Source organism: Lissotriton vulgaris, chromosome 6, assembly GCF_964263255.1.
Source record: "Lissotriton vulgaris chromosome 6, aLisVul1.2, whole genome shotgun sequence".
In the NCBI taxonomy this organism is placed as follows: Eukaryota; Metazoa; Chordata; class Amphibia; order Caudata; family Salamandridae; genus Lissotriton; species Lissotriton vulgaris.
Window position 1 is genome coordinate 1,490,125,106 of NC_141694.1, and position 12,675 is coordinate 1,490,137,780.

At 48.0% G+C, this 12,675-nt stretch overlaps 1 protein-coding gene across 2 annotated transcripts in view; it reads right to left on the reverse strand.

Annotated features, from left to right (window-relative positions):
* The window catches only part of PSME4 (proteasome activator subunit 4), a 2,155,241-nt gene that overhangs the window by 1,636,965 nt on the left and 505,601 nt on the right, over nt 1–12,675 (reverse strand). For both annotated transcript variants that reach the window (XM_086927646.1, XM_086927645.1), the window contains one exon: nt 8,169–8,267. In XM_086927646.1, coding sequence (XP_086783772.1) covers nt 8,169–8,267 — 99 coding nt within the window. The remainder of the gene's footprint in view (nt 1–8,168; nt 8,268–12,675) is intronic.

Below are 12,675 nucleotides of genomic sequence, written 5' to 3' on the forward strand. Positions count from 1 at the left end.
AATTTTCAAGGTTTTGTAAATGCAAATTCCTAACTATATATGGTCTATAACCTATGTTTTTTTCAGTGAATTTCATTGGTTTTTTAAAAGCTAATATCTATAGCTGTAAAATATATTCTTTATTACGTGACGTATCACGTAGCCACGTGAGACGCCTCATGACGCGTCACATAAACGTGACGTATCGTCTCTGCAGCGCAAACAAAACCCGTAACGTAAGCGCGCCAGAGCACGCTTACAGATATATATATATTTTTTTTAACCTTAATTAGACAAAATCCACACGTGCACATATCTTGAGGCCTTGCAAAGGCACATCAAACAAACAGTCCCTACAATTTTGCCAAGTTTGGTGGAAATGTATTCCTTTAAATTTTATTTTACTGTTTCTCTTGGTTTTCCCCTTATTACGCTTACCGGAACGCTACCCGGTACGCAAACCGGACGCTCCAAAAACACAAGATGTCGGACTCCCGTTACGCTACCGTTTAGCTGCCCGGTTGGCGTACCGGGAAGCGCCTCTACCGCGAAAAATCGCAATTTTTTTTTTCTTTTTTCCTTTTGCCCTGGGGGTCTACCTTGCCCCCTTTCCTTCATTTCCCCCTTCGTTTTCCACCACCTCTTGTCTCTCGATCCTACCGAGAGACAAGATGGCGGCCGCTCCAGACTGTTTACAAAGTTGACAGCCAATCAGCTTCTCCTCAGACTCCCGTTACGCTGCCGGTTAGCTGCCCAGTTAGCTGCCCGGTTCGCGTACCGGGACGCGCCTCTACGGCGAAAAATCGCAATTTTTTTTTTTTTTTGCCCCGCGGGGCACTTTAATATCCCCCTAATCAACCTAGGGGGTCAGAAGGGGTCTACCTTGCCCCCTTTCCTTCATTTCCCCCTTCGTTTTGGCCTCCTCTTGTCTCTCAATCCTACCGAGAGACAAGATGGCGGCCGATCCGGACTGTTTAGAATGTTGACAGACACCGGAGAGCCAATCAGCTTCGCTTTGCAAAGCTCCGTTACGCGAAAAGTACGCGAACCGGTGCGCTATCCGGGACGCTGTCACAGATATATCTGTTTTTTTAAACGTTAATTTCTTAAAATCCACTGGAGCACATATATTGAGACCCAGCAAAGGCACATCGGGCTAACAGTCTCTACAATTTTGCCAAGTTTCGTGCAAATCCATTCAGCCGTTCAAGCTAAAAGTGAGGCCAAACGCCCTATGGAAAAATGAATGGGAAAAACGCGTTTTTAGACCCCCCTTTTTTCTCGGCCCCCCCTTGACGGAACCCCCCCACATTTTCAGGGGCTGCTCAGGAACAAAATGTGCCATTTTCCTGAAAATTTCAGCCGATTCCGTCCACAAACGCCAAAGTTATTAGACATAGAAATTTCAAAAGTTCCATAGAGAAAAAATCCTAACTATATATACCTACTGGCGACCGCCAGTAGGTTATATATATATATATATATACATATATACACACACACACCAGTCTCTCTCCCACCAAGTCGAAAAAAAGTGTGACCATGCTCCGGGGGCCTGAAAAAGCGGATTTATTTGATAAAAATGCACAAGCATAAAAAGGGGGTCTCTGAAACGCTCGGCAGACCCGTTTCATCCTTCAAATGGATTCATCAGTGCCCGTTTCAGTTGTGTCCTTGTGAGGGGTTCTTTGCTGTGATGTTATATCAGCTGTGACCACTCCCAGTCACGTGATCACGCCCCTCCCCTGCCTCACAGGTGTGATGCTCCTTGTGCTGTGCCTGCTCCTCCACTGCATTCTGGACAATGTAGTTCGCCACAGGGGCCCATACAGTGAAGGGACCCACTGAACACCAGGTGATGTCTCCAACTCGAGTTGGTCAGCGCTCCACAGCCACTGTAGTGTAGAAACAGGTAACAAAGTTCTTCTCAGTTCCCCTTATCAGGCAGAAGATTCGGCCTTCTCTCTCCCCATGCGCCGGGACCAGCACTGGGGGGGGGGGGGTGAAGCGAATGACATTTGCAGCAAAGTACCAAGGTTTAACAGGAAGGTCGTGTAGCACCCGAATGAGAGGGTGGTCACACAAGCCAGCTCCTGCTAGCTGGTATAAACATAAACACCAGTCTCTCTCCCACCAAGTCGGAAAAGAGTGTGACCATACTCCGGGGGACTGAAAAAGCGGCTTTATTTGATAAAAATGCACAAACATAAAAAGGGGTCTCTGAAACGCTCGGCTGACGGGTTTCATCCTTCAAATGGATTCCTCAGTGCCGGTTTCAGTTGTGCCCTTGTGAGGGATTCTTTGCTGTGATGTTATATCAGCTGTGACCACTCCCAGTTAAATATATATATATTTGAATTGAGCCAGAAATGCAAGTAATACGCTTTTCAAGTGTCATTTGTGCAGCCCAAGAGGAAGAGGTTTCGACCTTGAAACGAGTCAGCACATTAATTGAAAGTGCAGTTGAAAGGCAGGCATAGAAGGTCAGAGCCGATGGCAGAGCACTGTTGAGTGCCTTTTCAATGCTCAAGGCATTTTGTTGATATATATATATATATATATATATATATATATATATATATATATATATATATATAATTAAAGCACATGTGACTGTTTTAATTTGATGAATGGCCACCCTTTGAAATGTACACCATCTACTACCTATTTCACACAGTAAATCTATGAAACAGGATCATTTAGGGTAAATTCTCATGATGTAGGAAACAGTTCCCTTTCTTTTGGATATATATTTAAACATAACACTATACTTGACAGTTTAATGATTGTACAATACTCTTGAGTTACATTTAGTTTCATTGTATTCCAAGGTAGAGTGTTGGGTCCATCCAAGATGCGGACTGGAATTTATGTTGATGCCTTCGTGTTCTTCAATCAATTTTCTTTATAAGGCTGCAGTATCCCCTAACGACAGAGGACTGACAAGGTTGCTGTCAGTTTGAGTGCTGACGATGCCATATTTGAAGAAGAGTACTCTTCCATCTTTTGGAGCATGAAGCACTGGCAGATGAGATGCCATATTTGAAGAAGAGTACTCTTTCACCTTTTGGAGCATGAAGCACTTCATGTTTTACATGGCCAACCTCAGACATTGAGTGTACACAGCATCAGCTCTGCTTCGTTGATTGAATCTTGAAGGTATGGCTGGGAGCTAATATGCTAACCAGTAATTCAATTCCTCTTCTAAATCTTTGCCTCCTCCAGGACTTTTGTGACCAGTATTTTTGCTTAGTTTTTTTTAAGCTATACCCTAGATATGAATCATGACTGCATTGGATAACCGCTCTGGGATAGTGTCACTGTGGATGTCTTCAACTTGTCTTGCCTGAGAGGAATCCAAGTTTTGAACTGTTACTTTTATTGGCACTTTGGGGTTCGCCAGACTAATTTTTACTCCAGCATTTGTTGTTGAAGCATATTTGAACATGTACGCATGTTTGAGATGTGAGTAGTCTACTCTGAAACTGATAAATCCATTCATTTGTCCAAGACAGAATGAATTTCCATATTTTTACTGTTAGGGGTATAGACTGACAACTGTTTTCTTTTTCCTGGTCTGAGGAGACCCTAGGAAAGTTATTCTCTAAATGGGTTGAACCGTCAACATTTATCACAGGAGTGAAATTATGGTAACCAATGTTCCAGAGAACTAATGGAAATTGATCCCTGACTTAGTCAGAAATATCGGTCTGCCCTGCAATTACTTTTCTGCACAGTACATATTTATTTCAATCACTGTTTACCATGCACTGCACCTTAAGCACCATAACATCGTTTATTTACTTTAATTTGTATAGAGAAATGTGTAAAAACGTTTTTAAATTACTCAAACTTTTTGCCCGGTCAGTATATGTTTGCTATTACACAGATCACTGTGTTTTTACAATACCTTGACAGGTTTCTTCATACGAACATAAATGTCAAATACATTCATCTATAAATTCTTGGGAGCAATTGTTTTCTTTTTCTAATAGATAATACATTTGGACAAGGGTTTCAGTGAGGGATTTAAACTTTTTACCGGCTTTTCAGTTTGATATTCAGTTAAGTTATATACAAAGTCCATAAACATTTAGTTAGGCATCTGAATATTTAAGAGATTTTCCTCGTACCAGTTCCCAGTGAGATAAATCCTTTGAGCCTCCATAATATTAGCAGCCTGATTTACCATACCACCGAAATAACCCACTAAGGAGCTTTTGTTTTTTTTTAGCATTTTTATGTTTACAAACAAATGCAATCTGCACCACTAATAATCCTAGTATTCCATTTTTAAATGACAATTTAAAATATTGTCTGCTTGATGAGATCTCAGTTTTTGTTGAGAGGTTCCATTCAGGGGATTACTGGTGACTTTTCTTAATTTTAAACAATTTGACTTATTTCAGTTGCATACCCTCTGATTGACAAAATCTGAGAAGGTGCTGCCAAAAAGGGGCCATTTCTAATGTACAAAACTCAAAACCCAGATCTATATTCTTCCTTTGGTAAAACTTTCCACATAAGAAAGAAACCTGAATGAAACTGAGCAGAGCTCAGGTAGACTCCCATCAAACAACATACGGAGGAACATCTGAGGGAGTGAAGCCTACGTGGAGCAAGGTCTTGCGGGTGCTGTGGCAAGACTGGCTGAACTTTGGTTCTTAATAAATGATGTGAATAAATTATTAAAGTTAATGTTTTTAGCCATTATGGGCTATGTATATCATTGAATACTGCTTTCTATGGTACCATGGGACTCCCACTTTGACAACGAGAAATTATTCAATCATGTAAATCTATGAAAGATTCAATACTGGAAAAGAGATCTTTTGTGAGCTCTCCAGCCTTCCAGGGAAGCAGACATCACAACTATAACTAAAGGTCAAGGCGGGCAGAAAGACATGGTGTAGGAAAGTAGGGTCTGCCTTTATGGCCACCCTAACTTTATGCTGGTATCATTATGTTTTCTGACTAGTCTGACTGGGATACTGCTAATCAGGACCCCAGTCTCGTTGCTTCTTCCCTAAATTGGACATGGTGAGTACTTGGGTACACTCCAGATTTTCTACTGGTGTCTCCATGTAAGTCCCTTGTACACCGTAAACTGTGTGGGAGGTATGATTCCATGTACTGTGAAGCTCCTCCAGGAAGCCCTCAGTTCTCCCGGTACCAGTCTTCTAGAAACAGACAGCAAACTATGGCTGCTGCTGACCAGAGACACAATTCTGCCCTCCTGCTGCTGAGCCAAGCTCGAGCAGAGGAAGGTAGGACAATAGGTTTCCTGTCACAGGGAGGTGTGACCACCTCCCAGACAGGACTTAGTGTATTGGGACGGGGTGGGGGCGATTGCCAGTGCCACTCAGACTACTTGAAGGGCACATTTGGCGCCCTCCTTGCATATTCCAGTTCAGGGAGCAGTTGGCTCCTGCTCTGGCGCGAAACTGGAGAAAAGGACATGGGAGTATCCTCCCCACTGACCAGCCTTCTCTGGGAGGGACCCCTGAATCATTCCAACCCTTTCCGTAGGGTATTTAAGGTCTTACCTGTGGGTGGGTCCCTAGATTCGTTGTGGGACAAGATTCAGATCCAACACCACTTTAACTTTGACTGTCTGGGCTTTGTTACATTTTGCCGAGATGCCTCCCACCGCTTGATCGCCATGCTACTGGTCTTCGCGCTGCGTAGGGTATCCATGTACCAGGCCCGCGCCCAAGTTCACCCTTTGGCTTGAGGATGCCAGACTCTCTTGTCCGAATTCTGAGACCTTATGCCAGCTAGATCCCGCTCTCTCTACATATGGAGTCCACTTGTGTCTTAACTCCTATGTAGTAGTCCCCGTAGTGCAGCAACCTCTCCCGCGCCCCGCCCGCAGCGGCCGCCGATGTAGGTCAGCGAGTGGCTTTTCCCCTGTCCATACTCCCCCTCCCCCCTCCCCCCCCCCCCCCCCAGCTTGTACCGTTCCTTTCTCTTGTATACAGTGCCTCTAATTGTGACTCGTCTAACTGTTCTGGTGCTCTTACACTATATTTGATATGTTTCGCTCTCAAGTGATAAGTATCTTGGTTAACATCTCTGAATTCAATTATATTCATGTACATGGTGCTCGGATATGATGCAATTCTATAACATTGCTTTGCAATCTGTTCAATAAAGGTTTTTTAAAATGTAAAAAAAAAAAAACGTTGACCGTCTGGGCACTCTGGACACTGCTGGACCTCGCCCTTGGGTACCGAGACTGCAACTGGGAACACTCCTGCTGCTCCTGGTCTCATAGTCCTGCAAGTCTGCTGCAACGTCTGTCCCTGTGCTCCATACAGGTTCTTCACAAGGTCTGTGGACATCCAAGACACCCGAAGGAATCTCCCTTGGAGTGAAGGAGTCACTTCCTTGCATCTGCTTACACCGCAACAAAGCTGACTGGTCTGCTGCTCCCCGGGCTCCCACAGACTCCTAAAAGCTCAGCAACACAGGTTGGTAGTTCTGCAACTCCCTCGAGGCCTGCACTGTTTTACCAAGTTTGAGGTGAGTATCCCTCGTCAGAACCGCTAGAACAGAACACCTGTGCACTGTGTCGACTTGCCGTTGCAAAGGCTTGTTGACTCTCTACTCCAGAGATGTTTGGGCTTTAAGAAGCTCCAGCCCCAAGCATCTCCTTCAGTCAAGATCTTCGCATGCTTTGCATCCTGTGCACTGTGGGCCTTCATCCTTTGGTGAGCTGCTCGAGGTCCTCTTGCGACTCCTGTGCCTTCAGCCTTTGGGTCATCTTGAGGGTCTTCTATGGCTCCAGTGGGCTTCCCTGCTTGCTCAGGGCCTGGTCTGACTTACCTGCTTGTGTGAGTCACTTGGACCTTGCTAGTCCCGACACTGCACCTTTTTTGTCGACTATGTTGTTTGCTGCTGCTAAGGCTTGTTGGTGCCCCTGCCGGAGACTGACCCTTTAACTCTTGACATCCAACGTGGGACAGCTTGTGAACGACTCCTGTCTTCTACAGCCCTGCCTGGTTCGCATAGCTGCAACTTCAAGGGCATCGTCAAACTCTCCTGCATCTTCGACATCGGTGGCCATTCGTCTCCCGTGCCTCCAGGTCACTCCTGAGTGACATAGACTCTATTCCCTCTGCTTGCAGGTACCTCTCTTCTTGAATTTACCTTTGGGTTCCACCCGACACTTTCACCTTCTTCATCAGCGGCATCTTCCTGCCGTCCTCCGAATCCGTGGATTCCGAAGCCACTTCGTACCTATGCACCCGGCTTGCCTGGTGTAGGTCTTCTGGTTCCTGGGGTATCCACGGGTGGGGTGGCTTGCCAACATTCCGTCCTCCATGAGGTTTCTTCAGGGTCTTCTGGGAGGGGTCCTTCTTTAAAATTGCAACCACGACTTACCCAGTGACTTGAATTGCACACGACTTCCGGAGGTTCCTAGATACTCACCTTGGTTGGTTCCTTGGGTCCCTGACTCTTCTACATCATCTAGGTCCGCTCTTAACTTGTGTCAACATTCGCATCCACTATTTTAGTATATGGTTTGGCCTCTCTCGGAGTCAACTATGTATTCTGTGCTATTTACGTAGTCTATTGACAAAGTATTGTGTGTATTGTGTTTATATCTCTGGGCAGGAGATAATAATTGTATGGTGAGTGTTAATAATAAATACATATTTTTTATAACTACACGGTTTGGTTCTTTTTCACGTAACCTATACCATAAGATTAAGTACTGGTAAAACAAGCTGCTTTACACTACTTCTGGATTAAGCCTGAAGGCTGCTTTCAACAGCTACCACTCAGAAAGCTTTCTAAGATTGCCTAAGACCACTAAAATCTCCATAAGGGTTGTATGGATTAGTGCAGGGTGCTACACTTGAATACGTGTGCACTACATCCTAAGCCCGCCTCCTACACATAGCAAACATCCAGTATTAATGTCAGGTCCACAAGTCGAGGGGAGAGACTTCATTATCTGGTACAGAAGTGTCAAACTCTGTGGATGTCACTGGGTTCAGACACATAATTCTCTTGTCTCTGGCTCAAGGGACGCACTGCTAAGTAAAGAAGGACAGCAAATACAACAGGAAATAATGTTTCATACCACTCGTCTATTTAAAATAAAGACAAAATATTTTTTTTCTAAACTATGAATAATGAGTTCATTTTATTACAAACTGAAACAAATCTGAGTGTCTCACCTTTACTGTGGCACGGCACATGTCTGCAGCCATTTTTCCAGAAACTCTAGTTTCAAATATGTTGGAAATAGCATAGTTAAAAACTTTGCCGAGGGCAACCTGAAATCGAAAGATTTTAAAAGTTATATATATATATATATATATAAATAAAAGGCAATTACTCAAGTTTTGGGCTGGGATGTATCCTGTTTTTCTCACAGGTCCTAAGGACATCAATCAATATAATAAAAAAAGAGCATCTGGTAATGAAGAACAAGTTACTTACCTTTGGTAACGCTTTTTCTGGTGGATACAGTATCTGCCTGTGGATTCCTCACCTTGTGAATATCCCCTGCGCAGCACCAATCGGAAACTTTTGTAGCGCTCTACGTCGGCGAGGTCATGGACGACGTCACAGAAGGTATGACTCCGCTCGCAAACCTGCTGACGTCACTGGATCCATAATAGGGCCTCGTCGGCCTGATGACGTCAGTTGCGCCCTTTTTTCCGTGCCCCCGAGGCACACGGACGGACCGACATAAATAGGCACAGTATACATAGTACACGTATTCAAACCAACACATATAGTATGAAATCAATGCAATAAGCAAGAACAATTAAACACTTCCATTGAAAATTACAAATAAACACTTATCAGGTATAGAAGAGTGGACAACAGGGAGGCGGGTGGGTCAGTGAGGAATCCACAGGCAGATACTGTATCCACCAGAAAAAGTGCTATCGAAGGTAAGTAACTTGTTCTTCTGATGGATACATCTGCCAGTGGATTCCTCACCTTGTGAATAGAATCCCACAGCAGTCCCCACTCCCGGAGGAGGGTGTCCACTCTTCTATACCAGAAAATCCTGAAGAACAGAACGAGCAAAATGGCCGTCCCTCCTCACTTCGGAATCTAAGCAGTAATGCTTCGCGAAAGTGTGGAGGGAGGCCCAAGTTGCCGCTCTCCAAATGTCCTCTACAAGAACACCCCTAGACAAAGCAGATGTAGAAGAGTTTGCTCTAGTAGAGTGAGCTCTTACACCCTCTGGAGGGTCCTTACCAGCCAGGGTGTAGCAGATCTTAATACACAGGATAATCCATCTTGATAGCGTGTGCTTGTGCACCGCTCTTCCTTTCTTGCAGCCAGCAAATCCAACAAAGAGCTGGTCATCCACACGATAGTCTTTAGTCCTATCGAGATAAATGCTTGCCGCCCTCTTAGGGTCCAAACGATGAAGCCGCTCCTCCTCCTTGGAAGGGTGAGGGGGAGGATGGAAGGTAGGAAGGATAATAGACTGCCCCAGATGAAAATGAGTTACCACCTTAGGCAGAAAAGCAGCCCTGGTCCTGAGAACGATTCTTTCAGCATGAATGGTCAAGAATGGGGGCTTTGAACTAAGAGCTTGAAGCTCACTTACCCTCCTTGTCGAGGTAATTGCTACAAGAAAAACAGTCTTAAAAGACAGAAGTCGGGGGCGTGGCTAGCAGCCGATGATGGCGGCAGCAACCTAGAGAGGCTCCCGTAGCAAGGCGGCTTCCCGCAACAATCCGCATGCCAATCCGCGCACTACTCAGTCCGAAGAGGGTGTACTGGGTGCGGTGACCGAGCGGCACCGGCGCAGAAAATTTGGGAGTGCCTGGACCCCGAATTCGGGGCGAAACCTCATCTCCGTCCCTTGGGCGAGTCGGGCCTGGTGACACGAGGCGAGCATCGGTGTCAAGTGAATCCTGAGGCCGGGCGGAAGTTCATCCTCCCCGGCGCAACCATCCGGAAGTAGCCGACGACGCCATCGCCCGACACCTTTGGCTGGCGATCCTTCCCCGCCGGCTGCTCTACCCCTCCCGTGGAATACACGGTGACGCTGGGCATCTGTGCCCCTTGGCTGCGCTCGACGCGGACCGGAGGTCCTGCACGGCACCAGACGCCATTTTGCTGAACTGGCCGAGGCCGCCAAAGCTCCGCGGCGGCCGGCGACACTTGCATAGTACCAGCGGACGTTGGCATCCCACCAGTACTGAACCCCCCCCTGCATTCCCTTCTTCCCCCCCGTGGACAGCGACGGACCTCCGGCCCGTTCCAGCTTGGACTTTGTCTCACTGGACAGCAATGGCGGGGAAGGGACAGCGGCAGAACGCTGCTCAAGCGAAGCTCGGGAAATATGCCTATGAGGGCCAGTCGGCCACACACTCTGAGCAGCGCAAATCATTGGGGAAGGGTTCTGACAATGACGGCGCAAAAAAGGCCACGCTGGACGACGTGCTACGGACACTAGAGCAGGTGCAGGCCACGGTGGGTTCGACCGCGGCGGAGGTTACCCTGATCAGAGCCGACCTCCAGAAAATGAGCGAAAGGGTGAAGCAGGTGGAGGTAGTGACCAAATCTTTGATAGAAGACGTTTTGGACCTGCAGGTGGCAATGGAGAGGCTGCAGGCGGACAATAAACTTTTGAAAAGTAAGCTGGACGACCAGGAGGGGCGTTCCAGACGCAACAACGTCCGTATTTTGGGGGTCCCGGAGTCTGAAACAAAGGGGGCCATGGACCTATATGTTGAAGACCTTATAAAGACCAAACTGGCCCCGAAGGGACTATCAAACTTCTTCACAGTAGAACGGGCCCATCGGGTCCCGGGCGGGACGCCCACCCCGGGTGCAGCTCCGCGCCCCATCCTGGCGAGACTCTTCAACTTTCGAGACCGCGATGCAGTCCTCCAGGCCGCTAGGGTGGCACCGCCCATCCAAATCCAGAATTCAAGGATTTCATTTTTCCCCGACTACACGGCGGAGGTCACCCGCAAGAGGAGGACTTTCCTCGAAGTTAAAAAGTCGCTTCGCGACCAAGAACTACCGTACTCCATGCTGTTTCCGGCCCGGCTACGAGTGGTAGCGGATAAGAAGGTCTGGTTTTTCGATTCAGCAGAGAATGCCAGGGAATGGCTGGATGGCTGGCGCACAGTGGACCGCACCTCTAACCGTCGACGCAACAGATCGGGGGGGACGAGCCGGCGGGGCTCCCGCTCCCCATCCAGGACCAGCGAGAATGGATCACCACCACAGGACCAATTGGGAGCGGCTGGCGGCAAATGAAGATACCACAAGGGACTATCGAGTTACTCCTGAACTCTACTCCCACTGATTCGCTACTGAGCCGTTAATGGACACTGGCCCGGACGCCCGAGGGCTGCAAAGGGACCGCCTGCTTTGGGGGACACTCTCCCCCGACGTGCAAGTACTCTGTTTCAGCTATGGGTTAAGCGCTCTGCTAAGTTGGGGTGGCGGGCAGTTTTGAGTCCGTTTGGCAGGGAGGCAGGGTGGGGGGTGTTGGGGGGGGGACTTGTTTGGTTTTACGGGAAATTCATGCTATCGTCTGAACAATGTAGAATGTACTGTGCTGTTTACTGGAACGATGTTGGGAGGGTGGGCCATGTGCTGCGGGTTCAGGCCCCTGAGTTTCGATGGTGGTGGGTGAGCGGCATAACGTGATGCAGGCGGGTGAGACGCGATTGGGCGGCTCTTCCCTCAAGCTTCTGGCATGGAACGTGCGTGGATTGGGTGATAAAGTGAAGCGAGGCCTTGTTCTGTCCGAGGTCAAGCGACATAAACCTGACCTCATACTCCTTCAAGAGACCCATCTAATGGGTACTGCCACCAAGGCCCTGGACAGGCGGGGGTACTCAATGTTGGCCCACTCCGAATTCTCCACTGGGTCCCGGGGCACGGGTATCCTGCTTAGAAAATCCTCAACTTTTATCACCATTTGCACAAAAACCGACTCACAGGGTTGTTTTGCGGCAGTGAGTGGTCAATGGGAGGGGCGCCCCCTGACAATAGTATCAGTGTACATCCCGCCGTCCTTACACTCTGTGATGCTGCCTGCCCTGGGCGATTTCCTACTGTCCCTCCCCGAGGGTGACACCTTGTTGGGCGGGGACTTTAATTCCCCTGCCGACCCACTACTCGACAGGTTCCCCGCACCCGCTCTCCCCGGGGGTCCCTCCAGATTCCAAAGGTTCCTTGAAGCGTTGGGGCTGGTAGACATATGGCGGCACGTCCACCCTACATTACGACAGTACACCTTCCATTCCACCGTCCACAATAGCCTGTCCCGCATTGACCACTTTCTGGCGCTTGGGGATGGTTTGCAGCGCGTAGAAGAGGTGCTCATTCACCCAAGGGGCATTTCGGATCACTCCCCACTGACTCTCACCATTACTTCACAAACACGCTCACGCCACCGCGTCTTCCCGATGCATGCCTCATATCTTAAGGTGCCGAAGGTCCGGAAAGCACTGCAGACCGCCACAACACATTACTTTATGGAGAACGAGCCTACCGCAGCCTCGGCTGAGGTGCTATGGGAGGCCTATAAGACTGTCCTGAGGGGGCAAGCCATTAGCTCCATAACCTCGTATAGGCGAGAACAGGCAGCGGACCACTCGGCGCTCGAGATACGACTGCGTGACGCAACCACGGCCCATGAAACGGACCCCACTGACGACACACTGCATGCGCTCACGCTGGCCCAACGTC